At 41.0% G+C, this 21,935-nt stretch overlaps 3 protein-coding genes across 4 annotated transcripts in view; all 3 read left to right on the plus strand.

Annotated features, from left to right (window-relative positions):
• Positions 1 to 97: 97 nt before the first annotated feature.
• On the plus strand, positions 98 to 3,720 carry LOC106657994 (endothelin-converting enzyme 1). 2 transcript variants are annotated; one of them, XM_014379752.1, is made up of 18 exons: positions 98 to 200; positions 313 to 401; positions 459 to 623; positions 692 to 775; positions 870 to 1,081; positions 1,153 to 1,347; positions 1,441 to 1,548; positions 1,639 to 1,783; positions 1,854 to 1,974; positions 2,049 to 2,136; positions 2,208 to 2,384; positions 2,448 to 2,551; positions 2,621 to 2,679; positions 2,760 to 2,811; positions 2,896 to 2,963; positions 3,025 to 3,131; positions 3,201 to 3,362; positions 3,509 to 3,720. In XM_014379752.1, the coding sequence occupies exons 1-18, from the start codon at positions 151 to 153 to the stop codon at positions 3,677 to 3,679; spliced, it is 2,157 nt and encodes a 718-aa protein (XP_014235238.1). In that variant the 5' UTR covers positions 98 to 150; the 3' UTR covers positions 3,680 to 3,720. The 2 variants fall into 2 exon arrangements, with proteins under 2 accessions (XP_014235238.1, XP_014235239.1); XM_014379753.1 differs by having other exon boundaries at positions 154 to 241.
• Positions 3,721 to 5,421: 1,701 nt separating this feature from the next.
• Positions 5,422 to 7,188, plus strand: LOC106657996 (cytochrome P450 9e2-like). The gene is made up of 3 exons (XM_014379754.2): positions 5,422 to 6,108; positions 6,174 to 6,515; positions 6,570 to 7,188. The coding sequence occupies exons 1-3, from the start codon at positions 5,461 to 5,463 to the stop codon at positions 7,101 to 7,103; spliced, it is 1,524 nt and encodes a 507-aa protein (XP_014235240.1). The 5' UTR covers positions 5,422 to 5,460; the 3' UTR covers positions 7,104 to 7,188.
• A 5,299-nt stretch (positions 7,189 to 12,487) lies between these two features.
• LOC106657790 (transcription factor stalky) overlaps positions 12,488 to 21,935 on the plus strand; it is a 44,089-nt gene continuing 34,641 nt past the window's right edge. The window contains exon 1 of the mRNA XM_023460849.1: positions 12,488 to 12,892. The gene's annotated coding sequence lies outside the window, so the exon portion shown is untranslated. The remainder of the gene's footprint in view (positions 12,893 to 21,935) is intronic.

Here is a 21,935-nt window from a genome sequence, read left to right on the forward strand (position 1 = left end):
AATCAAATTGTCCTGCATTTTATATCACGCGAGACAATATATAAAATCCTTTGCTATACAATATCGTCAAGCAATCACGCAAAATTACACATAACGATAGTATATAAGCAAATAGTGATTTTCAAAAAAATTGCAGTATCAGTGGTTCGTATGCACTGTCAGGTGTCCCATGTTGCTATGATGGGAAAAATGACTTTTTTGTGAGTATAGAAAGCTCGCGCTAATTTCAATTTATTCTTTGGTAATGGTATACATTTACATGGCGTCAAAGTTCGATTTGAAACTCAAAAGAATTAAAATGTTTTCCCGTAGCACTATTTTAGTTCTCTGGTTTTTAACGAATTCGGTGACGTGTCAGCAAAATGCCAAGATCTGTGATAACTCCAATTGCTTGGCTGCGGGTGCGTAAATACACTGTATAAGTTTTGAAATCTTATAATAATACCGTTGTTATGCAGCCAATATGATAAGTTTGCTGATGAATAAGAGTTTCAATCCATGCGATGACTTTTATGGCTATGTGTGCGGAGGCTGGGAAACTAATTACCCAATGCCCAGCAATGTTCATGACGTATGGAACGTCGACGTTATGACGGATACCAAAACTCTGCTCGAAATTCGAGGTATTTCGCCTTATTTTGGAAATAATTTTAACATTTTTCTACTTACGGATATAATTTGATTATTGCAGAAATGCTGGAAGAAGACGACTCACCAAGTGACTCGACTCCGTTGAAATTCGAAAAATGGTGGTACCAAGCCTGCATGGACATTGGCTAGTAGCATTAAATGAAATAATTAAATATTTTGCCTACTTTGCGGACTAATATAGTTGTGCGAGTGATCGATCAATTTTGCTTGTCGTGTAGATAAAATCGAAGGGGCGGGAATCAGGCCGTTGGAGGAGATAGTCAACTTCTTGGGTGGCTGGCCTATGCTCGTCAACAGCAGTGACTGGACCGATGAGTATCACGACTGGCAGAGTATCCACAGCTACTATTTGTCTTTTCGAGGCTTAGCCTCAATTTTTGATTTTCGAGTCGAAGAAGATCCAAGAACCAACAATAAGAATATTATTAATGTTAGAGCCAGTATCAATCACGGTAATTTTAAAAGCGAATTCAATTATTTTCGATTTCCAACGTTTTCCAGTTGATTAAGCCAAGCGACAGTCTTTACGAAAAACTATTGAAGAATCAAGACGAAGTAAGGGCTACGCAAAAATACACCGAGTTTATTAAAACCGTTGTAATGGCGTTCGAGAGCTCAATGAATATCTTCTTGCTCGAAGACGATGTGAATAAGGATATCAGCGATCTCATAACGTTCGAAAAAGCATTGCATCAGGTTTATGGTTTACTTTATAATGACGCGCGCAGGCTTTACGTTTTATGAGTCAAAAAACTGTTGAAAAAATCTACAGTCAATTTTTCATTTTAGATTAAGGTGTCGGAGAGCGAAGCCATGGAATCGACGCGATTTTATACGAGCATCGAAAGTTTGCAAAACATTTACGACCAAGAAAATAAGTGGAAAGCAACATCTAAGGTAAAATTAATTATGGAAACACTTGTGTTAAGATTATTGTATACGTTATAAAATTAATATTACATAATAAAACTGTCGTGAATTTATCAGATAGACTGGTTCGCGACGTTAAAAGATTTGTTCAGAGATTTTGAAGACGTGATTATCGATCCTTCGGAGGAGTTGCTCGTCGATGCCAGCAGCTATTTGCGTAAAATATCGGATTTGCTTGGCGATACTCCCAACAAAGTCATTGGTAAATTTTGCGCTAAATTTGTCGAATGAGTTTGAGAGCAACCAAAATATATCATTGCATTGCTTTCTAGTAAATTACGTACATTGGAAATTTATTTCCACCTCGTTGCCGTTTACAACAGAAGAAATGCGCGAGCTGACGCAGGCATTGACAAGCAAGGACGACGAAGAGGCTGGTGACATTACGGAAAGGTTGCCATCGAAATTGAATAAATTTTCTGCCAGTGTCTTAAATAAATCATTTTTATGATCCATCTTTTCATCAGGTGGGAAATATGTATGAAGGAATTGACCGGAGTTGGCTACAAATACGAATTTATACAGAGACATTTTTCGGAGGAAATTCAAAAAATGGTATCTACTAGAGCTGTTAAAATAATATTTGGATCTCCATCAATGGGTAGTAATATAACATTATTTCACAGGCCGAAGATATAGCAGACGAGACGCGCAGTGAATTGCTCGATGACATCGAACATTCGAATTGGCTTGACGACGATTTGAAGGAAGAAGCAAGGATAAAATTACGAGCTCTCAAATGGAACATTGGAGTTCCTACGTTTTACACGAAGCGAGAAAACATCGAGCACTTTTACGACGGAGTATATACATTAACTTTTTGCCATTAGCAGATATCAATATAAAAAGCCAACTCGGTTTTTCAGCTGGAAGTGACGACAAGTTACTTCGACAATGTTCACCTGGCGCGAGCCTACCTGACCAACAAGTACTTACAGCGTCTGAGACGTCATCGATCCGCGCATAAGCAGTGAGTAGACGTATGATAATTTGGAAATTAAGTTGTAATCATGGGTCGTTTGTTTTAATTTTTTTTTAGTCTGAGAGTCTGTCCAACGTTGGCTAAAACGATTTTCGATCCTTCTTTCAACACATTAGGTACGTCCGAGAAATTCTTAACGCTTTATCACGCCTGAATTATGAATAATCATTAACGAAAATATTATACTTCTCGGCAGTAATGACGGTCAATCAATTGAATGTCCCTTTTATCCACCCGTCGTTGCCTCTGTAAGTATGACAAACTCCGTAGACACATATTATATGCACAGATGCACGCTTTTAATAAATAAACTAAAAACTTGAATTGATCAGGCCGATTAATTACGGCTACATGGCACCTACTGTTGCTCGTCTAATATCGAGGACCATTGAAAAAGAAGGTATGAGTAATTATTATTGAATTTGAAGGTCAAGTACTAGCTATAACAAAACAATTTGCAGTGAATACAAACCAATACGTGACACCTTGGTCAAGCTACTTTGGTGAGATACCCAAGCGTTACGCAGCCAAGACATCTTGTTTTTTGGAGCAATACAACAATCATTCGGTATTATGGTTTAATGATTATTTTAAGTGATCCTTTGTTAATTGCTTCATTTTCGATGAAATTTTACAGATAGGTCCGCAGACTCTTGACGATAACATTTACGACTGGATCGGCTTGACCGTAGCTTATCAGGCCTACCAGCAGGAGAGCACGAGACACGACTCGGTGGATAAACTGCCAGACATGGATGATTTTAACGCCGATCAGATATTTTTCATCTCGTTCGCGCTCGTGAGTATAATATGAATTCGTGAGAGACCGTCTCAAAGCTCCAATTTAACAGTGTTGCAAAAATTACGAACGTGCATACATACACTCACACACACAGGAAGACCCAAGCTAATGTTTTTTTTCTTCGTACTACCTATACGTTGCAGAAATATTGCCAGTCAGCGACACCCAAGTACCTACATGAACACGAGCTGAGGCTCTATACGCCGAACGACTTTAAGGTCATATTGACGCTATCGAATTCTGAGGCGTTTGCCAAAGCTTTTGACTGTCCGCTCAATTCACCGATGAATCCTCAAGTTAAATGTACTTTGTAACAAGTTATTGAATAAAGACATTTATTTTTGTAGTCCAAATAATTGTAATTATAGCAGTTGATGCTGATTGAAAAAAAAATGACTAAACTTGAATCTTATGTATGAAAACTTAAAAAAAAATTATAAACACATAAGATATATATATTTGCCTTTTTATAAGTACTAATTAATACAACATCAAACTTATCTTGACATGATTTTTCTCATCACAAAAAATTAAACTGAAGTAGATAAAATTTTTCTATGAGATAACTAATAATTCAAATAATTAATCGATAAAAAGAAAAATTTATCTTCATTTAACAGATGCCAATTCTCGTCGGGTCAAGCACAGACGTAAATACATATTTGTATTAAAGCTAATAAGTATATGTTCATAGAAAAGTAAACTAAATCGAACCATTTGAGTGTATTTTAACAGAGCAAAAATAGATAGTAATACCGTAGTAATTGAATTAAATTGACAACCGTAGATGTAAGATGAGAAAAAATTAGTATTTTCAGTTTTTTCCTATTTTTCAGAGTATATGCCTATAAAATAGATAATTGCCAAAACTTTTTCACAAAGATGTTGATTTTACGTAATAAAAAATTTAATATTAAATATAAAAAATGAAATATAATGCTGCTTATTTTGAAGCTGTTGCATCTTAAAAGGGTAGTCGGCGCTCAGTTGATCACATAATATAGTCGCGCAAAACCGCTCTAATAAACTCGCGAGGCAAAAATGTGCCTTCATCCTGTGTTAAAAGGGTAGGACTAAGGAACGCGTTTGCCTCTCGAGTTTATTAGTGTTTTTTTTGCGCTGGGGCGACGATATAAGCATATTCGTAACCTAAAATCTTGAATCATATTTTATACTTTGTTTTTCATTATTGTCTTCATTGTGAATTTCGATTAATTCATAATTCTGTAACATTAAAAAAGAAAGAAAACATCTTATTTTTATTTTTCGGAATCGTAAATATTAAATCAAAGAATATATTAACATTTCAAAATTTATCAATGTAAAACAAGAAATATTTCACAAGTTTATTTTAAACTGAAATACTTGTACAAAAAATTAAATTACTTCATTTACTGTTAGCAATCAATTGGCAAGGATTTGATTTAAATTATAATTTAATCAACCATCACCAGCCGCCATTAATTAATATGATTTATGAAGTCAAAAAAAGCTGGAATAGTGAAAAAGGTTTAAAATTCACTTAACTTTATCTCAATCGAAAATAAAATCTCTCATCTCGGAGACGATAGAATGCATAACTGAATAATTGAGCTGAAAATACTCACAAATAAAAATGTCTGATACATACATAATCACACGAATTCTGCAAGTCCCTTGACATGCAGTTCTACATTATACAAGGAAAAAATAAGCTTTCGATTGCGTATATTAAAATCTTATTATAGACTTGGAAAAGTGTGAATATTTGCAAGAATTAAATATTATTTACTGGGGCGATCAATCGCTAATAATCTACAACTCATTAAGTAGATAATAGCAACTTTTGAGCAGATAGCATCAGTAATTGAATAAAGGCCGGTAGCGAATTATCAGCGGAAACAAAATCACACAATCTCGAGTATTAAAATAGCCAAGTGGAGAGCACAACTTGCAGCTGTCAATGCTAACCGGCTCCATATAAGTAGTCTTTAATCATCTCGTAGTTGTCGTGCTAACATCTCGTCATGTACGTGAATAGATTCATTTTAGCGGCATCGCGAGTAGGATCGCTGAATCAGTAAGTCAGTCTAACGATAACTGTGGCAAGTGAATCATGGAATCTTGGCTTTGGACATGTCTTCTCGTTGCCTCCTTCACTTATATAATTTTGAAGGCTTACAAACATTTGACTTATTTTTCAAAATTAGATATACCGAGCCCTTGGGAAGTGCCTTTCATCGGTAGCACATTGTACTTGTTTATTCCAAAACGTCACATCAACGAATGGATAAAGTTTATCTATAATAGCCATGCTGACGCCAAGTACATCGGAGCTCACAGTTTTTCAACTCCGTCAGTTTTCATCAAAGATCTAGATCTTGTAAAAACAGTGCTGATTAAGAATTTCGATCACTTTGCTGACAGAAAACAATTCGTTGATGAAGACGTAGACCCTCTTTTTGGGCAAAATTTGAATTTTTTGAACGGTGATCGATGGAAGGAGGTGAGAACGATGCTCAGTCCAGCATTTACGTCCAGCAAAATGAAGACGATGTTCCAGCTGATGGACAATTGTGCAGAAAAATTCGTTGCACAGCTGTGCACTAAGTACACTGATGGTATGGAGTTGGACTTGAAAGACATGGTTGGTCGGTACACCAATGACGTCATAGCAAGTTGCGCCTTTGGCATTGAACTCGATACCATGAAAGATCCAGACAACGAATTTTATAAACAAGCCAAAGCTGTAGCGACTTTTCAGGTAACCATTGCCTCTTGAATTTAATTAACTTTATGAACGCAATTTTGATACTAGCTGATGCGTAGGGCGTTGTTCTGCTCAAGCTGATGCTCGAAGGGCTTTTCCCTCGACTGACTCGCATGCTGGGTATGCGAATAATATCGAAAAAGTTAACGGATTTCTTCGTCAATATCGTCGGCTCATCTATCAAACTCCGAGAGGAGCAAGGAATTTACCGACCAGATATGTTGCAATTGATGATGGAAGCGAGGTCCAAGTCAGAAAGTGAAGGCAAAGCAGCTAATTATGATTTGCTGGAGATGACTGCTCAAGCTTTTCTATTTTTCTTGGCCGGCTTCGACGCCACGAGTACTCAGATCAGTTTGATAGCTCATGAATTAGCCCTCAATCCAGATATTCAGCAGAAGGTAAACAAAGAATTTGAAAAATTTCGAGATGTCAGTTGAATAATAAATTTTCAGGTCGTATTGGAAATAAACGATGCTTTGTTGAAAACACCAGACGGCAAACCAACCTACGATATGATCAACAATCAATTGCCTTATTTCGATGCAGTTTTCAGTGAAACTTTAAGGAGACATCCAGTAGCTTTCCTAAATCGAGTGTGTTCGAAGGAATTCGAATTGCCCCCAGCCCTGCCTGGTCGGAAGCCATTTAAGATCCAACCTGGTATGGGGATTATGATACCTGTAGCAGCCATTCACAGCGATCCAAAATACTTCAAAGATCCAGAAAAGTTCGATCCAGATCGTTTCTTCGGTAAGAAGATCACGGCGATCGAAGCGACGAATTTGGGCTTTGGAATGGGTCCAAGAATGTGCATCGGCAACAGATTTGCCATAATAGAAATCAAGCTTTTTTTGGTTCGTCTCTTGAACGAGTGCAGTTTAGCGGTAAGCGATAGAACCTGCACTACTTCAGAATATGAAAAAAATATATTTGCTCCAACGCCGAAAGGTGGATTTTGGCTAAAACTAAAAAGCAAAAAAAAATGATTTACCCTTGTATTGGTATCTAAAATAATTCAATAAAAGATACGTGTAGAGGCTACAGTAGCCGAAGGTGAGAAAGTAAGCAAAAGAAAGGTATCTTTGATCTAATTACATCCTCGACCCCGTCGTTAGTTGAAAAAGTTTGCTCGAAAAGCACGACGTCGACGTCGCTGCTGAGTACTCGTCGAGTCAGCGTATATTCAAGCGACTAATTTTCGCTGGTTAGCAAGAAAAGATGCAGTAAAAAGAGAGCGAGAGAGAACAAGTGTCGTGTACAGGTAAGAAGAGGCGAGCTTCGCCACCTATCCCCCGGACAGCAACGGCAGTGCAGCGAGTAAGTTGTTGCGAAGCTTGAGAACGCGAGCCAGGTGCAGAATGCGATAATTAACAATCTGTTTAGATTTTTCTTTTCTCTAGCGCAACACAGAATCGCACTTTTTTCTTGACGGTATGAGAAATTTTAAAATTGTAAGCTCAATAAAATCAGAATATATGTACGTTTCAATTGTTTGTACGAAATTTCACGTCGTATTTTGTTTGTAAAAAGTTATGCTTTTTTTTCATGTACTTTGACACGCAAGTAAACTTATAAATCAAAAACCAGTCGTAATCCCAAAAATATTGCACATGCGCACGGTGAGACGTATTGTTTTCTGCTGTTGCTGCAAGTGTTAATGAATGGGTAGCAAGTCATTCGGAATCGTTTTACGATTAACAACACAAGTCGAATTGTATGTGGAGAGCAAAGATGCAATAGCGCTGCAGCTCTACGATGTTGCAGATTATCATTCACAGGTTTTTCAAGGATATGTGCGAGAGTAGTGAGTACACATGCCTATTTGGTTTTATGCGATCGCCGAGCACGCCTTTCTTGTGAGCTATTTTCCTCGCTCGCAATGTTATTACCCAGATGGAGCTGGGTGCATTTTCGTAAGAGTCAAACTACTGAACGCTCGAGAGCTACACACGTGTCGTAAAGTCAAATAAATTGTGACTATCCGCCAACTCGAGTGGAGATAATAAAAAAGTCAGGATAGTTTACGAAGCTGACGCTGTTGTAGGTATTGAGAGGAAAAAAACTGAAATATATCCCTCGTGAGCATATGATCATTTTTGCGATTCGAAAGTTTGGCTTTCATGTAGCTGCAAACTTTGTCAGGTGCCAGTCAGTTAAATTTTAAGCTCTTATATTTTGCATAAGCTTAATTAGAGTCATTTGATTAGATTGAGTGTGTTGCGTACACAAAGTGTCTCATAATTTTATATTTAATTTCATATCAAATAGCATCTTATTACTCCTACCTGGATAGATATTATTCTTCATTTCGTGGAAGAAAAAAATAAGGCAACCAAGGATGTTGATGAAAACACTCATCCCCGCGAACGACAATAGGTAAGGAAATATGAGAATAACATAATGAAAAGCTCTCACGTGTTGATACGCTGACGAATTAAATTTTTTACTCATCCTCGATCAAGCGAGCAATTTAAAATTTTGATCGTAAGAGTCCGGAATTTTCGGCGAACCGCGTAGGTACGAATACTGCAGAGAGTTTGCGTTAGGTATATTAAAAGGCCGCGAGACGCGTAGAGATGATGAGGCGAGTCGACAAAAGAACATCAAAGAATAAGACTGACTATGTTTTAAAATTTTCTCGAGGCAGCTTGATATTGTTAGCTGCGCGACGAACGGCGATTGGAAATTCGAAAAGGAAGGCTGTACGCATAATAAGTAATTTACAAAAGCACGTCGACTATGCGTAGTATGTATAAGGCGATATCGGTGGCTTTCCTTTCGGGATACAGTGGACTGCGTGATCGTCCGAGCTCTGCGCAATAATTGCACGTAGTAGCTGCAACAGCAATTGGACGAGCCAACGTCGCTCCTCGTATATAAATCTCAATTCATCTCTTCGCGGAAAGGAAAAATCTCTTCCTCTCGCTTGGCGGCGCAATATCATTATTCTGTCTTTGCAGCAGATCGGCTGCACTGCACAGCAGTCTCGTAACAACTGCAGTTCAGTGCAGCAGCATCAGCAGCAGCAGCAACAACAGCAGCAACAACAACAACAACAGCAGCAGCAGCATCAGCCGTCTATATGGATATAATGATTCGCTGCATCTCAAGGTTTTCTCCGCGTGGAGATGAGGCGAACGCAAACTGCTATGTGGCATTCCTTTTATATGCGAAGTGTATACATACGGGCGAAAGGATGCAGTTTAGCTCGGCGCAGTCGGTGCACTCGTGTGCAGGTGGATGTATACGGGAGTCGCTCGCGCCAAGTGCGATGACACGCTTTCCGTGACTTTATGCGAGCTGCTCCAACATCAAAATGCAAGTAGAGCTGTTAAGTTACATTCTGCTTTATGTATGTACACGTAATCAAGCTTCTTGATTTTGGAAGGACAAGACTGGATAGCGATTGCGACATTTTTCAGCAGCTTCTTAATTGTAGATCGTGAAATGCGAGTCTGCGAGGTGAAATATCTTGGTATCTACTTGGACAGCCACCTTACACGCAGTCCGCACGAAGTTTGTTGGAAGAAAAATAGCTTAATTTAAAATTTAGAAAATTTACTCGTTATTGGGAAATAAACAAAGGGGTTGGGTTGAACAAAGTCTCCCGTACAAAAAAGTATTCTGAAACCCATATGCGATCAAATCATAAAGTGATTATCAATTATTGAAATCTTGAGCGATTTTAATAGAAAATATTAAGATGTGTAACTGAGGCTCTCTAGTACGTTTTATGAAATTATAAGAAATTAATTAAAAGTCACATCAGTCAAAGAAGACCTTTTCAAGCAATCGGAGTAATGTAAGCTTTGTTTCAAAACCACCCAAAAGCGCCAATGTCAGAATCAAGCTCAAAACATAAAATTTTGTTAATTTAAATCATTGATATCACTGTCACTACTCGTAAAAAGAAAATAAATACAACATGAGGGTCCCAATCGCTATTGTGTCTGCTGAACTGACCATCGACGTGAATGGGAGCTCGAAATCCGTATAACACATAAAGAGTTGAAAGCCTAGATAAGTGCACGTATGCAGCTCCAAGTCAACTATCAACATTATATCTCCGCTGCTTATGAGTAAAAACTCACCTTAACGAAATACCATGAAAGAAAAACACACCTCTTTGAAAGACCAAGATATTTTCGACGTGATTCGTTAAATCGTGATTCGACGAGATGTGTTTTCGATGAGGTGTGTTTTTTTTCACGGCATTTTATAAAAAGGTTTTTTTGATAGCGTTTTTCACTGCGTTTTCACTCATAAGCAGCAGCGAATATAGTATTACGTTATGCAAGACTTTCTCATCTTCTGCAGCTGTTATACTCTGAGCCTTAAGATTTTTCATGCAATGTGCGTTGCAAAAAAAGTTGGCAATAGTGCTCATTGCAGATTTATAAAAACCGCAAAAATTTGCCTTGTTTTAGGCTCGAGTCAAGCCTCGGGCGATCTACCCCCGAGATCGCTCTGTAGTCCCGCGAGGATCGTTTACTTTTCTAATCGTCGTGGCAGCAATATTGAATGTATTGCACAGATTGGGCCATTCAGCTAGTTGCAGCCGGGAGTCATTGGCCTATTGATCCAAAGATATCTTTTTCCTACACCTTCTGATATTGGCGAAGCCGCGATTTTAACACTTTTGAGCTGTCGAGTTTTTAATCAGCCGAGAGAAGGAGGAAATAAAAGCTCAAGAGTCGCATTTGAACTTTGGCTAGTTGGAGCTTGCAGTATAAGAGCCGAGGTTCGCACATACGGAATCGATCAAAAAGTCGAATGGACACGTTAGACCTGCTATATTTGCGAATTTCGGAGCTTCGAAGCCGAATACTTTGAGCGTTATTAAAATTCACACAGATGTGAACGGGTATATTGCATTAAAGCAAAGAACGTGCGGTAAAACAAAAATGGCATTAGCGCACATGTACATAATACATATGCAGACGAGATGCAAGAGCATCATTTATGGCCATATGCGCTTGCACATGGGTGTATAGATGGAAGAGCACGTTATGTATACGTATAGTTTGGCCGCATTGCCCTCTCTCCGAGTTCGTATATATGTGGCCGATTCTCTGTGAAATCGAATGGCCAAAAAAATTTTTTTTCTGCAAATATGAAAAACTTGCTGTTCCCGATGTCAGAAATGTCCCCAAATTTTATTAGAATTTTTGGGACCATCTATCACTCTTTTTCAGGGGCCCGAAGTTGGCCATTTTAGGGTTTTTTTGAAATTCATGAAAAATCACAAATATTAAAATAATTCCTGGATTAAAGTAGAATGATTCAAAAGTAAAAGTGCCCAGCAACTTTTTTGTTGGAAATTGTCCAAATTTTCAGAAAAAAAATATGCCAAAGTGATTGGAACAATCTAGGTAAGTGTAAAGCAAAAAAACTGCCAAAGGGACATAAATGATGAAATCTAATCGAGTTCGAACCGGACTTTCATTTCCTAAACTATGTAAAAAGCTTCCCAAAGATGTCAACTACTGCCTGATAAAGTTTTGTAATGGGTCTTAAAGTTTAACGCAATGTAGACAACAATGTGTGGCGAAAAACATGCAAAAAAGGTCAAAAATAGGCCCAAAATGCCTAAAATCACCAAAAACAGCCATTTTCAGGCCTTTTTTGCATGTTTTTCGCCACACATTGTTGTCTACATTGCGTTAAACTTTAAGACCCATTACAAAACTTTATCAGGCATTAGTTGACATCTTTGGGAAGCTTTTTACATAGTTTAGGAAATGAAAGTCCGGTTCGAACTCGAGTAGATTTCTTGTTTTATGTTTTTTTTTTAATGTTTTCCCACTATGCTCTCTTTGGGTGGCTCCAATCACTTTGGCATATTTTTTTTCTGAAAATTTGGACAATTTCCAACAAAAAAGTTGCTGGGCACTTTTACTTTTGAATCATTCTACTTTAATCCAGGAATTATTTTAATATTTGTGATTTTTCATGAATTTCAAAAAAACCCTAAAATGGCCAACTTCGGGCCCCTGAAAAAGAGTGATAGATGGTCCCAAAAATTCTAATAAAATTTGGGGACATTTCTGACATCGGGAACAGCAAGTTTTTCATATTTGCAGAAAAAAAAATTTTTTGGCCATTCGATTTCACAGAGAATCGGCCATGTATAAGTATATATGTGTGTAGGTAGTAGGTAGCCATGTAGATATATGCGTACTGTATAGAGGCGCTGCAAAAGTTGGCGAATTGCTCTTTCACCGCTTGCGCCGTGAGCGCCGCTCGTATCGGGGAATCCAGCGCCGCAGCCGCTCGCTCGGCTCGTCGTTCGGCTCGCCGCAGTATCCAGCCGCGCGCGCAGTCAGTTAGTCAGTCGCTACGACGGCGCCACGCTACTCCCAGCCGTATACGTATAAACGCACCTATCACGTAATATTTGCCTCTGCGAATCGCCGATGATTTTTATCGGAGCCGACTCCAATTTCTCTTGATGCGCTCGTGTCGATCGAGTCCAGTGGGCTTCGAGCTCGTTTCCGTGTGTGTCAGTGTGTGCGTGCAGTTACCCAAGTCAGTGCGACTCCAGTGACAACTGCCTTTGACAAAATTTGAATTCGAATTCGGGGGGGGGCAGTTTTAGCCGGGGACAGGGGCTGCGTCTCGCCCTTATGACGCTGCGCTCTTTGGCTCTATTGCGTATACGAGTGACTCGTGCTACGGCTGCTTCGACCTAATACTTGGTGTTCGTGTGCGCAACTAGACGGGCCGAGGACCTGGCACCGAGTGACATGTCGAGCAGCGCGACATTGCCAAACCGGTTAGTATCTATGCATTTACTCCTTTTTACTTTATGGACACGATACACCGACGAGGCGCTTATTCAACAGACACACACACACTCGCGCGCACAAAAGGCGCGTCTGGTTGTCGCTATATTTTTCGCTAGTTCGATCGTTGCCTCGCTCGAGGGTTGCCTACTGTATACGTGGGTGCCGGTGTCTTTTTTGCTCGGGCAAACTCGTCGTCGTCGTCTCGGTCGTCTTTCGAGCTGAGCTGCACGACCGAACGGGGGTTGCGCGCGCCACACGTCACCGGCCATCAGCCTCGCTCGCTATACTCGTTGCTCCCTTGTCTCTAGGTCGGCAACGGCGCTTCCACTGCCACTGGCGCGTGTCTATGTGTTGCTCGGCCCTATATGTATGTGTGAGAGAGGGTGTGTTTCCCACCCAGCCCTTTTTTCCATATCCTTCTCTCTCGCCGTAAACTATATTCTTGCATGCGTCCGCTTTGTTTGTTCGATCGTTTCTTCAACTTTGCGCATTAATTCTGCGTGCAATTTTCGTCGGTGGCAGAATATTAGAGGCATGCCACGAGGGCCACATTCGTCGTCGGACGTGCCGTTATTGAGCTACTACAGCTGTGCATACTGCACACGGGGATTTCCTTTCAAAAGGCGAGCGCAGCAAAAGAACTCGCTCTTTTTTCAAATTCTCGATGTAAAATTACTCGCGGTTTCTTTATAAGCTGCTGCTGCCAGTTGATGTTGTTTAACGAGCAACAAAGTATTATCAAACCAAACAGACATATTCATGGACATGGAGCGCATAGGTTCCAACTTGCCTTTTCTCTCGCGGTCGATGTTAACAGCTCGCGACTTAAAGTAGCTTCCATTTTCTCCGAACTATTCTCAAGAGCCGGCGCAGAGATTCGACACACGACACGCTACACACACACATGCAGACTTTACTCGTGTTTTTTCATCTTGTAACTGTCTTTGCGGCTTCTCTTCATTAGCATACACGCGTGCATATGTATACGATGGAGTAGTGCTTGCACACGAGCTGCATTTTCACATGCTATATACACACTGGTGTATGTTTGCTGTTGTGTGCATGTGTGTGTGTGTGTGTGTATGTTGTCGCGATGATACCGTTTCATTTTATTGCAAAAAGCTGCCGTTACAATGTGTGTATATATAGCTATACACGCGTCTGGAATAAAACGACGTCTTTTCTCTCTAGCCCTTGATAAAAAATCAGCAGCAGCAGCAGTGCAGTGAGGCAAGTGGCAGAAGCTTCGCCTTACTACCTGCTCGTCTCTCCCTATTTGCTTGGATGCATGTACTTCATCTTGAGCCATCTGACGTGGCAGCTTTTTCCCAGACAAACATCCCCTAATAACCGACATTCACCTTGCTCTCGGGTGTAGGCTGGCCGACCAGCAATATGAAAAGCCACGACTTAAATAACGTAAACGTCGAGATGAAGCGAACCCCAGACGCGATACTCGAACTAATTCATGAGGGACACGCGAGCTTCAATGGCTTTTTTGTTTTTCTCGAAAAAAAAAAAGGAAAAGGTAAAGAACACGATTGACATGTTGAACGAGTGCGCGCAGGTGTCTACACAAGATGCAAAGTTGAAGCAAATAATATATAGGTGCATAGACTAGAGGCGCGTGTGCGGCGCCAGCAGAGGCAGGGTCAGTGGAGATCAGGGCCGGGGGTTGCTGGCCTCCCTTTGCTTCGTGCGCTATACGCGACGCCTACGTTTATGCGAGTGTGGGTGTGCGTCGGTGTGTTGTGTCGATGTACGTACTGCGCACACGGACGAAACTTCGGGTCGATACTCTTCTCTGTTTCTCTGCACCGAAAGCTGGGGATAGTAGGTGCGCTTTCCCGCTTGGCGACTGCGCGTGAACTCGCACACGCATACACAGACGAGCGCGCGTTATACAGCTGGCGGCTCCAGGCTTTCATATATATATCCAGCTCTCGACTTTACCTACGGCATACAGACGAGGTTATTGCTCGCCTCCTACTCGAGGAGATTGATTGCACGTCCTCATTGCGTTACAATATATAAAAGGGACATTCGATACATCGAAAAAATTAATACATCCAATGCGCCTCATTTGGCAGTATTGGATTTAGGGTCACTGGTTTATCGTACGGCTGCTACGATTGTTCGAATACGAAGGTGCGCCAGTTTCTCTTTGTGCTTTGGATGCATGCCATGCCCAATATTGGACTGGAGGATGCTGCGGTCAACTTTGCAAAGATTATTACTTTTATGGTGGCAATTTTTCTTGAAATATAGAGCAAATACTTCGCGTTTATTTTTTTCTTCTTTGAATCATTATCGTGAAGCTTATTTTTTGTTTTTTTTTCTCTCGCCCAATCCAAAGTATTTTTGAGTTTGCGTTTCTTTCGTATTTTTCATACCGAAGAAAAACTTGAACTTTTGAAGCAGAATGAAAAAAGTTCAAAAGCCAAGGGAGCAGCCGCTCGCTGTTGGCAGCAAGTTTTTTGTTTGCATATCCTATTCAGAGCTTTTGCGATGCATCAAGGATATACGTTTTTCGAGAAAAAATTCATCATTCTGATGTCGTGGAAAAAGACGGCATAAGAACGCGCGCATCTGATTCGACGCGCAAGTCGAGTACTTTATGCGCAGATCTCACTTAAAAAGTCATATTTCTAAAACGAAAGTGTTACTTCACGGCCGTCTTGGCCGGGAACACTGCAATTTTGCTGCTTTGCACGCGGCACGTGATCAAATTTTCGCGCTCAAAGTGCGCCTGTCATTAAACTTCCCCTTGACCAACGACTGCGCAAATGTCTTTGCTGCAGAGTTATATTTTTGCATTCAGCGGAGCGTTTAGACGTCTACCATAGGCATAAAGCTGGAATAGCACAGTTGAACTGAATAGCTGCACGCTTGGCCGCAAACACCATCGTGACTTCTTCTTATTCGAGATCGCGCCTACACGTATACAGAAAATTTATCCGTATATCAGATATGCACTTGCAATTTCAAGAATAGTGAAAGCACGTGTGTAATACGTGATAGGTGACCTATGCTCAAATTTCTTACGTGCACCATCTATGCGTATTATATTTGGCGATCCAATCCGCTATTTATCAATTTTATTTCCATCGCTTTTTACTTTTATAGCTAACAAAATTAAACGTTCGGAAGAGAGTGTAGTTTTATTTATCTCGATCCAGAATCATTTACCAGATTCGTTCCAGTCATTCAAATCTTTGTGAACTTTTGATAAGTTAAAAAATGGACCTGACGTTCGCAACGATACGGCGACGAGCATATCTCGATAGAGAGGCTATAGAAACGATTTATGATAACTCGAGCCGAGTACATTTATGGTACTGATGTATACACAAACAGAAATACGTTATATAGGTACAGGTGAGTAAAATCAATCTTTATAGGAACTAATTGCAGCAAGTCTCAATCTCCTCTTGATGCACGCGCGTTCATACATCGTGTATTTTATCTCTCATTCTGGTTGGCTGTAGCTGCCTGCTCGTCTATGCACGGGCAGCTCGTGCAGTGTGTGTGACTGCTACGCGTGTGCGCGGCTGCACTGGTATAGTTGATTTTTTGGAAAATAAAGGGATACCGGCTAACATATTGCAGTACTGCGCCGCATAGCTGAGTGTACTACACGGCGTATATATCTCATTCGCTCCACACCAGCAGCACCAGCAGCAGCAGCAGCAGCAGCAAGCGGCGGCGGCAGCAACGGGCGGCAGCGGCGATTCTTAGCTGTGTACGTATATATAGACCGATGGTGTTTTCCTTGAACCTGATGCCTTCGCTCGTCTTTCGAGCCATTGACCGCTTTGCTCTCTTCTCTCTTTCTCTCGTTTACTCAAAGCCGCGAGCAGCTCTCCTCGGCGCGCGTCGTCGCTTCTGTGCACTGCACTGAGCGCAAGAGAGAGAGAATATGCGCTTTTACACTGGCCGACGCCTCGCTCAAGCTACTTCTTCTTTTGCAGCTATGTACACGCTGCGCAGCACGCGATCGTCCTCATCATCATCATTATCATCAAGCTGATAGGTATAAACTTGCTGCTGCTGCTGCTGCTGGATTATTAATCGGAAATTATGTTTCTGGAAAAACTTACTGCAAGCGGCAAAGCCTGATATCCTCGTCGGCCCATTTAAAATTTCTCGAGGTTGATTAAAGCTGCAGCTTTTTCAGTCGCTATCACTGTCGTACGAGCACCGCATGCTTGCCCAGGCGTTTGGGACTTTATTTTTTTGGAAAATCGGTAAAATCGATTTGATCACTGCATGAAAACTATTAAACGACGCATTGGAATTTCACTTAGCCAGTGCCAATTTCTTTCCCACGTCGCTTTCGCTCCGATTAATGGCGTCTTGTAAAGGCACATTTAATTCTTTTACTACATTGCAGTGGTGCTTCGGTTAAATTTCGAAAAATATATTACCATACGCGACACGCATTGGCCTGTATTTGCGAATTGTAGTATATATATAAGTATATTACATAGCAGGGAGCACGTGGCGGAACGCGATATTCACGTATATAATACGCTAGGCGCTTTGGCGCATGTACACAACGTGTATGATGCGAAGTTCGAGGGGAGCTGCGGACGCGTAACGACGACGATGCAGCAGAATGTGAAACAGTGACTGAGCGGGTGAAGCTTTATTACGTATATGGCTCCCCTACAGACCGTACATATATTGCAGATACAAGTATAAAAGCGACTGATGTAGCTCTGCACCGACTGTCTGCCCTTCCTCCGTTCGTATGTACGCACCTGACGTTCGTATTAAGGGCATATGTCTGTATACTCGAACTCGACGTTGTGCGAATTATTTTCTTCGTCTTCGGGGCTTGTGAGTTTAACACTTTAAAGAAGATGATTCAAGATGGATTTTCTGTAGACAGTGCTTAAGAATCCTTGATCAGTCGATCATTTTCAATTATAACCTTTTTTTGGAAGTATAAATTAAAGTAAATACATAATACGTTGTACAATATATTGTACACTTTTACATCGTACTTTGTAGGTCTGCGAGAAAGTTTTTTCGTAATTAACTTACATACACAATAATCGATCGTAAATACAATAAAACAATAAAACGACGGTAGCTTATTATATCGAAATGCGAAGAAAAGCGTTACGCTGCTCGTGTGTATTTTGTAATGACATCTATCCAATAACAGATTCACGTAATCTTGAGAGCAAAGAGAGCGATTACGAGGCATCGTTGTGCACCAAGCGGAGAAACATTTTTCACAAAGCTCACGTGTTAGATCGTAAACGCGAGTCTGTTTTTAATCGAAAAATATGTCGCATTGCCGCACGCTTATGAGTAGCACGAATTGACAACATTCGCGAGACTGATGTGTACATCCTAAGCTGTCAACTGCAAGGATGCATCATGCGCGCGAGAATGCATCGGGTACGAAGTTCAACGATACACGCATACATCAGCTGCAATGCGATAAGATAACATTGTCGGATGAATGGAAACCAAAATCAATGTTTCGACGTCTCAGCTACGACATGCGACAGTGGCAAAAACAGAAAATATCCTCTTTATTCCCTACACAGCACGGGCTACAGTTAAAAAATTTAAAAACTTTATCAGTAATTTGTGACTTTTCAATTAACCTTGTCGGTATATGGACTCGAAAAATTCTTCGCCCGCAGCAGAAAGCATCAGTTAATTTATTATAGTATTAGTAGTAGTAGTAAAACTAAAACATTCACTATCACGCTCAGTGGATGATCAAAACATCCGCTAGGCTCGTATTTAGCCTACATTTGATTTTTCAACAGATCTGAAATCGTTGAACATTTTTTATCATCTCTCTCATTTTGATGCGAAGGCAAAAAAAAGTGGAAAAAAGTTGGCACTGCGAGAAAGTCGCTCGACGAGTTAGATATTATAAAAGTTTTACTACACACACAGGTGTATAATACACACGCGAAAGCGTGAGGTAGACGTCGCGACTAGTGCGCCGCGATGCAGCGAGCGGCTTATATGTTATAGTCATACGAGCAACCGCGACAGGTGGTATTGTTCCGCTCGTCGCGTACACACATACCTACACACTCGTTGAACCAGAACAAAAGTCATTGTTACACATGCAGCAGATCCTACTCTCATATATATATACACACACGCGATCGCGTCGTAATCATCATCGCGCGAAAATGGAACTCTACACCTCGCGCTAATATTCCTTATAAATAATGGTGCGCGCGTAGTTGCCTGTAGCACTTGCTGAGCTGCTTATAACTTTATTCGATGGCTAATTTTTCTTTTCCTGTAACATTACACAAATTTCAACTTTTTTAAATTAAATTATTAGGGACTCCTTTTTGTTTGGTCGACTTCAACTTTTTTAGGTAATGTGATCATTTGAAAAGTTTACAGCTTGCAAATTGGTCTACCAAACAGCAAGGTGGTGAACAATCAATGAAATTGGCGTCCAAATATGCGATAAAGTTGTGCATTACAAGACCGGAGCTCACGAGGCAAGGTTGCAAGTCGCAGATAAGGCGCACCACTAATTTTCAAAAAGCGTATATGCGGGTACGGTGACATTGCGCCATTGTAACTACGAGCAGTTTACCATTGATACTAGGTGTAATAAGTCGCCCGAACGGCTGCTGCTCGTTGCAATAATTATCCTTCACTCTAGCTCCGACATACGTACTTGATATTAACGTATTAATTCGGAGATCGTCGATCGTCCAAATTTTCGCGTAAAATTAATTTCCTGTTGGTACGAAAGTGCAGTTGTACTTTGTATACGAGCTGCGCTGATTCATAGCCAGTAGTCTGCTATGAAAAAGACCTGACCAAGCTCATTACTGCGCACCGATTCTCGATCGTTGATGAGAACCAAAAGAGAAAGAATAGGCTTGTTGTGCTACTATGCCTGTTTCTGTATATAATGCCGAGTTTATATATTTATAACACACACGCCATGCGTACAGTGATTCTCGCGAGCGCTGGAGCTTTCGATTTGCAGTGTAGTACGAAGGCGTATGTACTTGCGAAGGAAAGATCGATCAACCGGAAATCTATATACCGTTGGGCGCTAAACTCGCTCGCGAGTGTAGCATCGGCAGCAGTACGAGGCTTCTTTCTCAGTAATATACCTCGCGTATTCTATGATGACTGCCTGTAGCTACAAGTGCACAACAACAGCAGCAGCAACGAACTGGTGCTGCGGTTTGGCTCGTTCATCATTGTTCCTTTTGCCGGGGCCCGAGCAACGGCCCGCAGAGAAATGATAATGACGAGTTACTGCTAGCATTACAGCCGCTGCCGATATACGTACTACCGTAAACGGATTAGATGGATTTACAGAGCTCGAGAGAGAAAGACTTTGACGCGTCGACCGGGAGATTGTTGTGTAATTCCGATGGTCCACGATGAGCACGGGGCTCGGAAGAAAGAACTCGTTTACCGATACCAGCTACACAGCTTCGAATCCAGCGCACTCCAAGTAGGAAAAATCGGGCCACCGATATCATCCCTTCTTTGTCGAATCACTCGACAAACTTCTTTGGCGCACTCGATGGATTACTCGTGCTCGCTCGCTCGAACCATCGACACTTTCTTGACGCGCGCCATATAGCGCGGAAAACGTGCCTTTCATTGAGCCGTGCACAGCATGTGCATACTGCATATATGTATGTGCGCACACGCGCAAACCGTGTGTACGCCTGTGTGTACAATGCACGTTTACGCGGCTGCACGCAGCCAGCAGCAGCACAAGAGAGAAGCTGAAAAGTGTGTCAAACGCCTCTTGGCCCGAATTCTTTAACTTGTCCTCCTCGTTTTATCCTCTTTCACTCCGCGCCACTCTCATAATATGTGCGCGAGCGATATCTGCTCACCTACAGCTCGTACACACACATGAGCACGCGGACAACCCCTTTCTCTTTTTCCTAGAATCTTGCCGATCTTCGCAGATCTGCTACTGCTGCTGCTACTGCATTAACTCTGCTCTACACGTATATAGATATACCTATGTATGAGTTTCCAATCGTTTGATTGATTTCTCGAGTCGACACATCGGTATATTATAGAAAATTTATCACTAGCGCTGCTACTACGACTGCTGCATCGAGATCAAGCGAATCTTGCCGCTTTCGATAACCTTCATTCTTCAAGTTCCCTTTTGTGAAACTCAAAAATTGTCGGACAATTTTATCGGTACAAGAAAAGATTAAAAAAGCAGATGATTAATTTATTTTTCAATCGATACAAAACCATTTAATGAAAATTTTGCGGAAATTGTAAAAGAGTGAGAGAAAAAATCGATCCAATGCAAGTTGAGATTTTGTACATCGAAACCATGCGGGACGATGCACATCTCTTGTTACATTACTCGATGCGTGTAGGCATCGTATCGGTAATTTAATCGGCTCATCGTTTTTCAATCATCGCCTCGCTCCAATAAGAGAACATGTTTAACAGTCGAACAATGCCGCTACTTAGACAAACTCTTAATATTTCGCTATCCATTTAGATGTCTCGAATCGTTTCCGATCTCTGATCGGTATCCAAAACAAAATCTATGGATAAAAATGAAGCAAATTTCACACGTGCGCTGGAGTATTGCTAATGACGCGCAACGAACTGAGACGTCGAGTCGTACGTAGCACAGCATGACATGAGATAAAAAAAAGGCTTGAGACTGTAATGCAATAGCTTACGAGCAAAAGTATATATTTGCTTCGAGAAAGGAATTGCATTGCGCGAAATAGAAACAAAAACAAAGAAGCAAAACTGCACGATCCAAGACAGGCGGGGGAAGGCGATACGAACGATTGTCATGACATAGCCCAGTCAAAAAGTCAAACGAAAAAAAAAAAAAAAAACAACAACAACAACCACGGAAAGGTGAAGGAACAAATTCGATGACGCCTTACACATTTGCAATCGTTCTTTGTAATAAAGGTGTGCCTAATTCGCTACCGTCTCGGAGAAAGAATGCATTGTTGCAGTGCAGCTTTGCGCGGTAGCTGCATGCCGCGCATGCGATAAAGAATCGCC

This window comes from Trichogramma pretiosum, unplaced genomic scaffold (genome assembly GCF_000599845.2).
Source record: "Trichogramma pretiosum strain Unisexual culture from Peru unplaced genomic scaffold, Tpre_2.0 scaffold6, whole genome shotgun sequence".
Taxonomy (NCBI): Eukaryota; Metazoa; Arthropoda; class Insecta; order Hymenoptera; family Trichogrammatidae; genus Trichogramma; species Trichogramma pretiosum.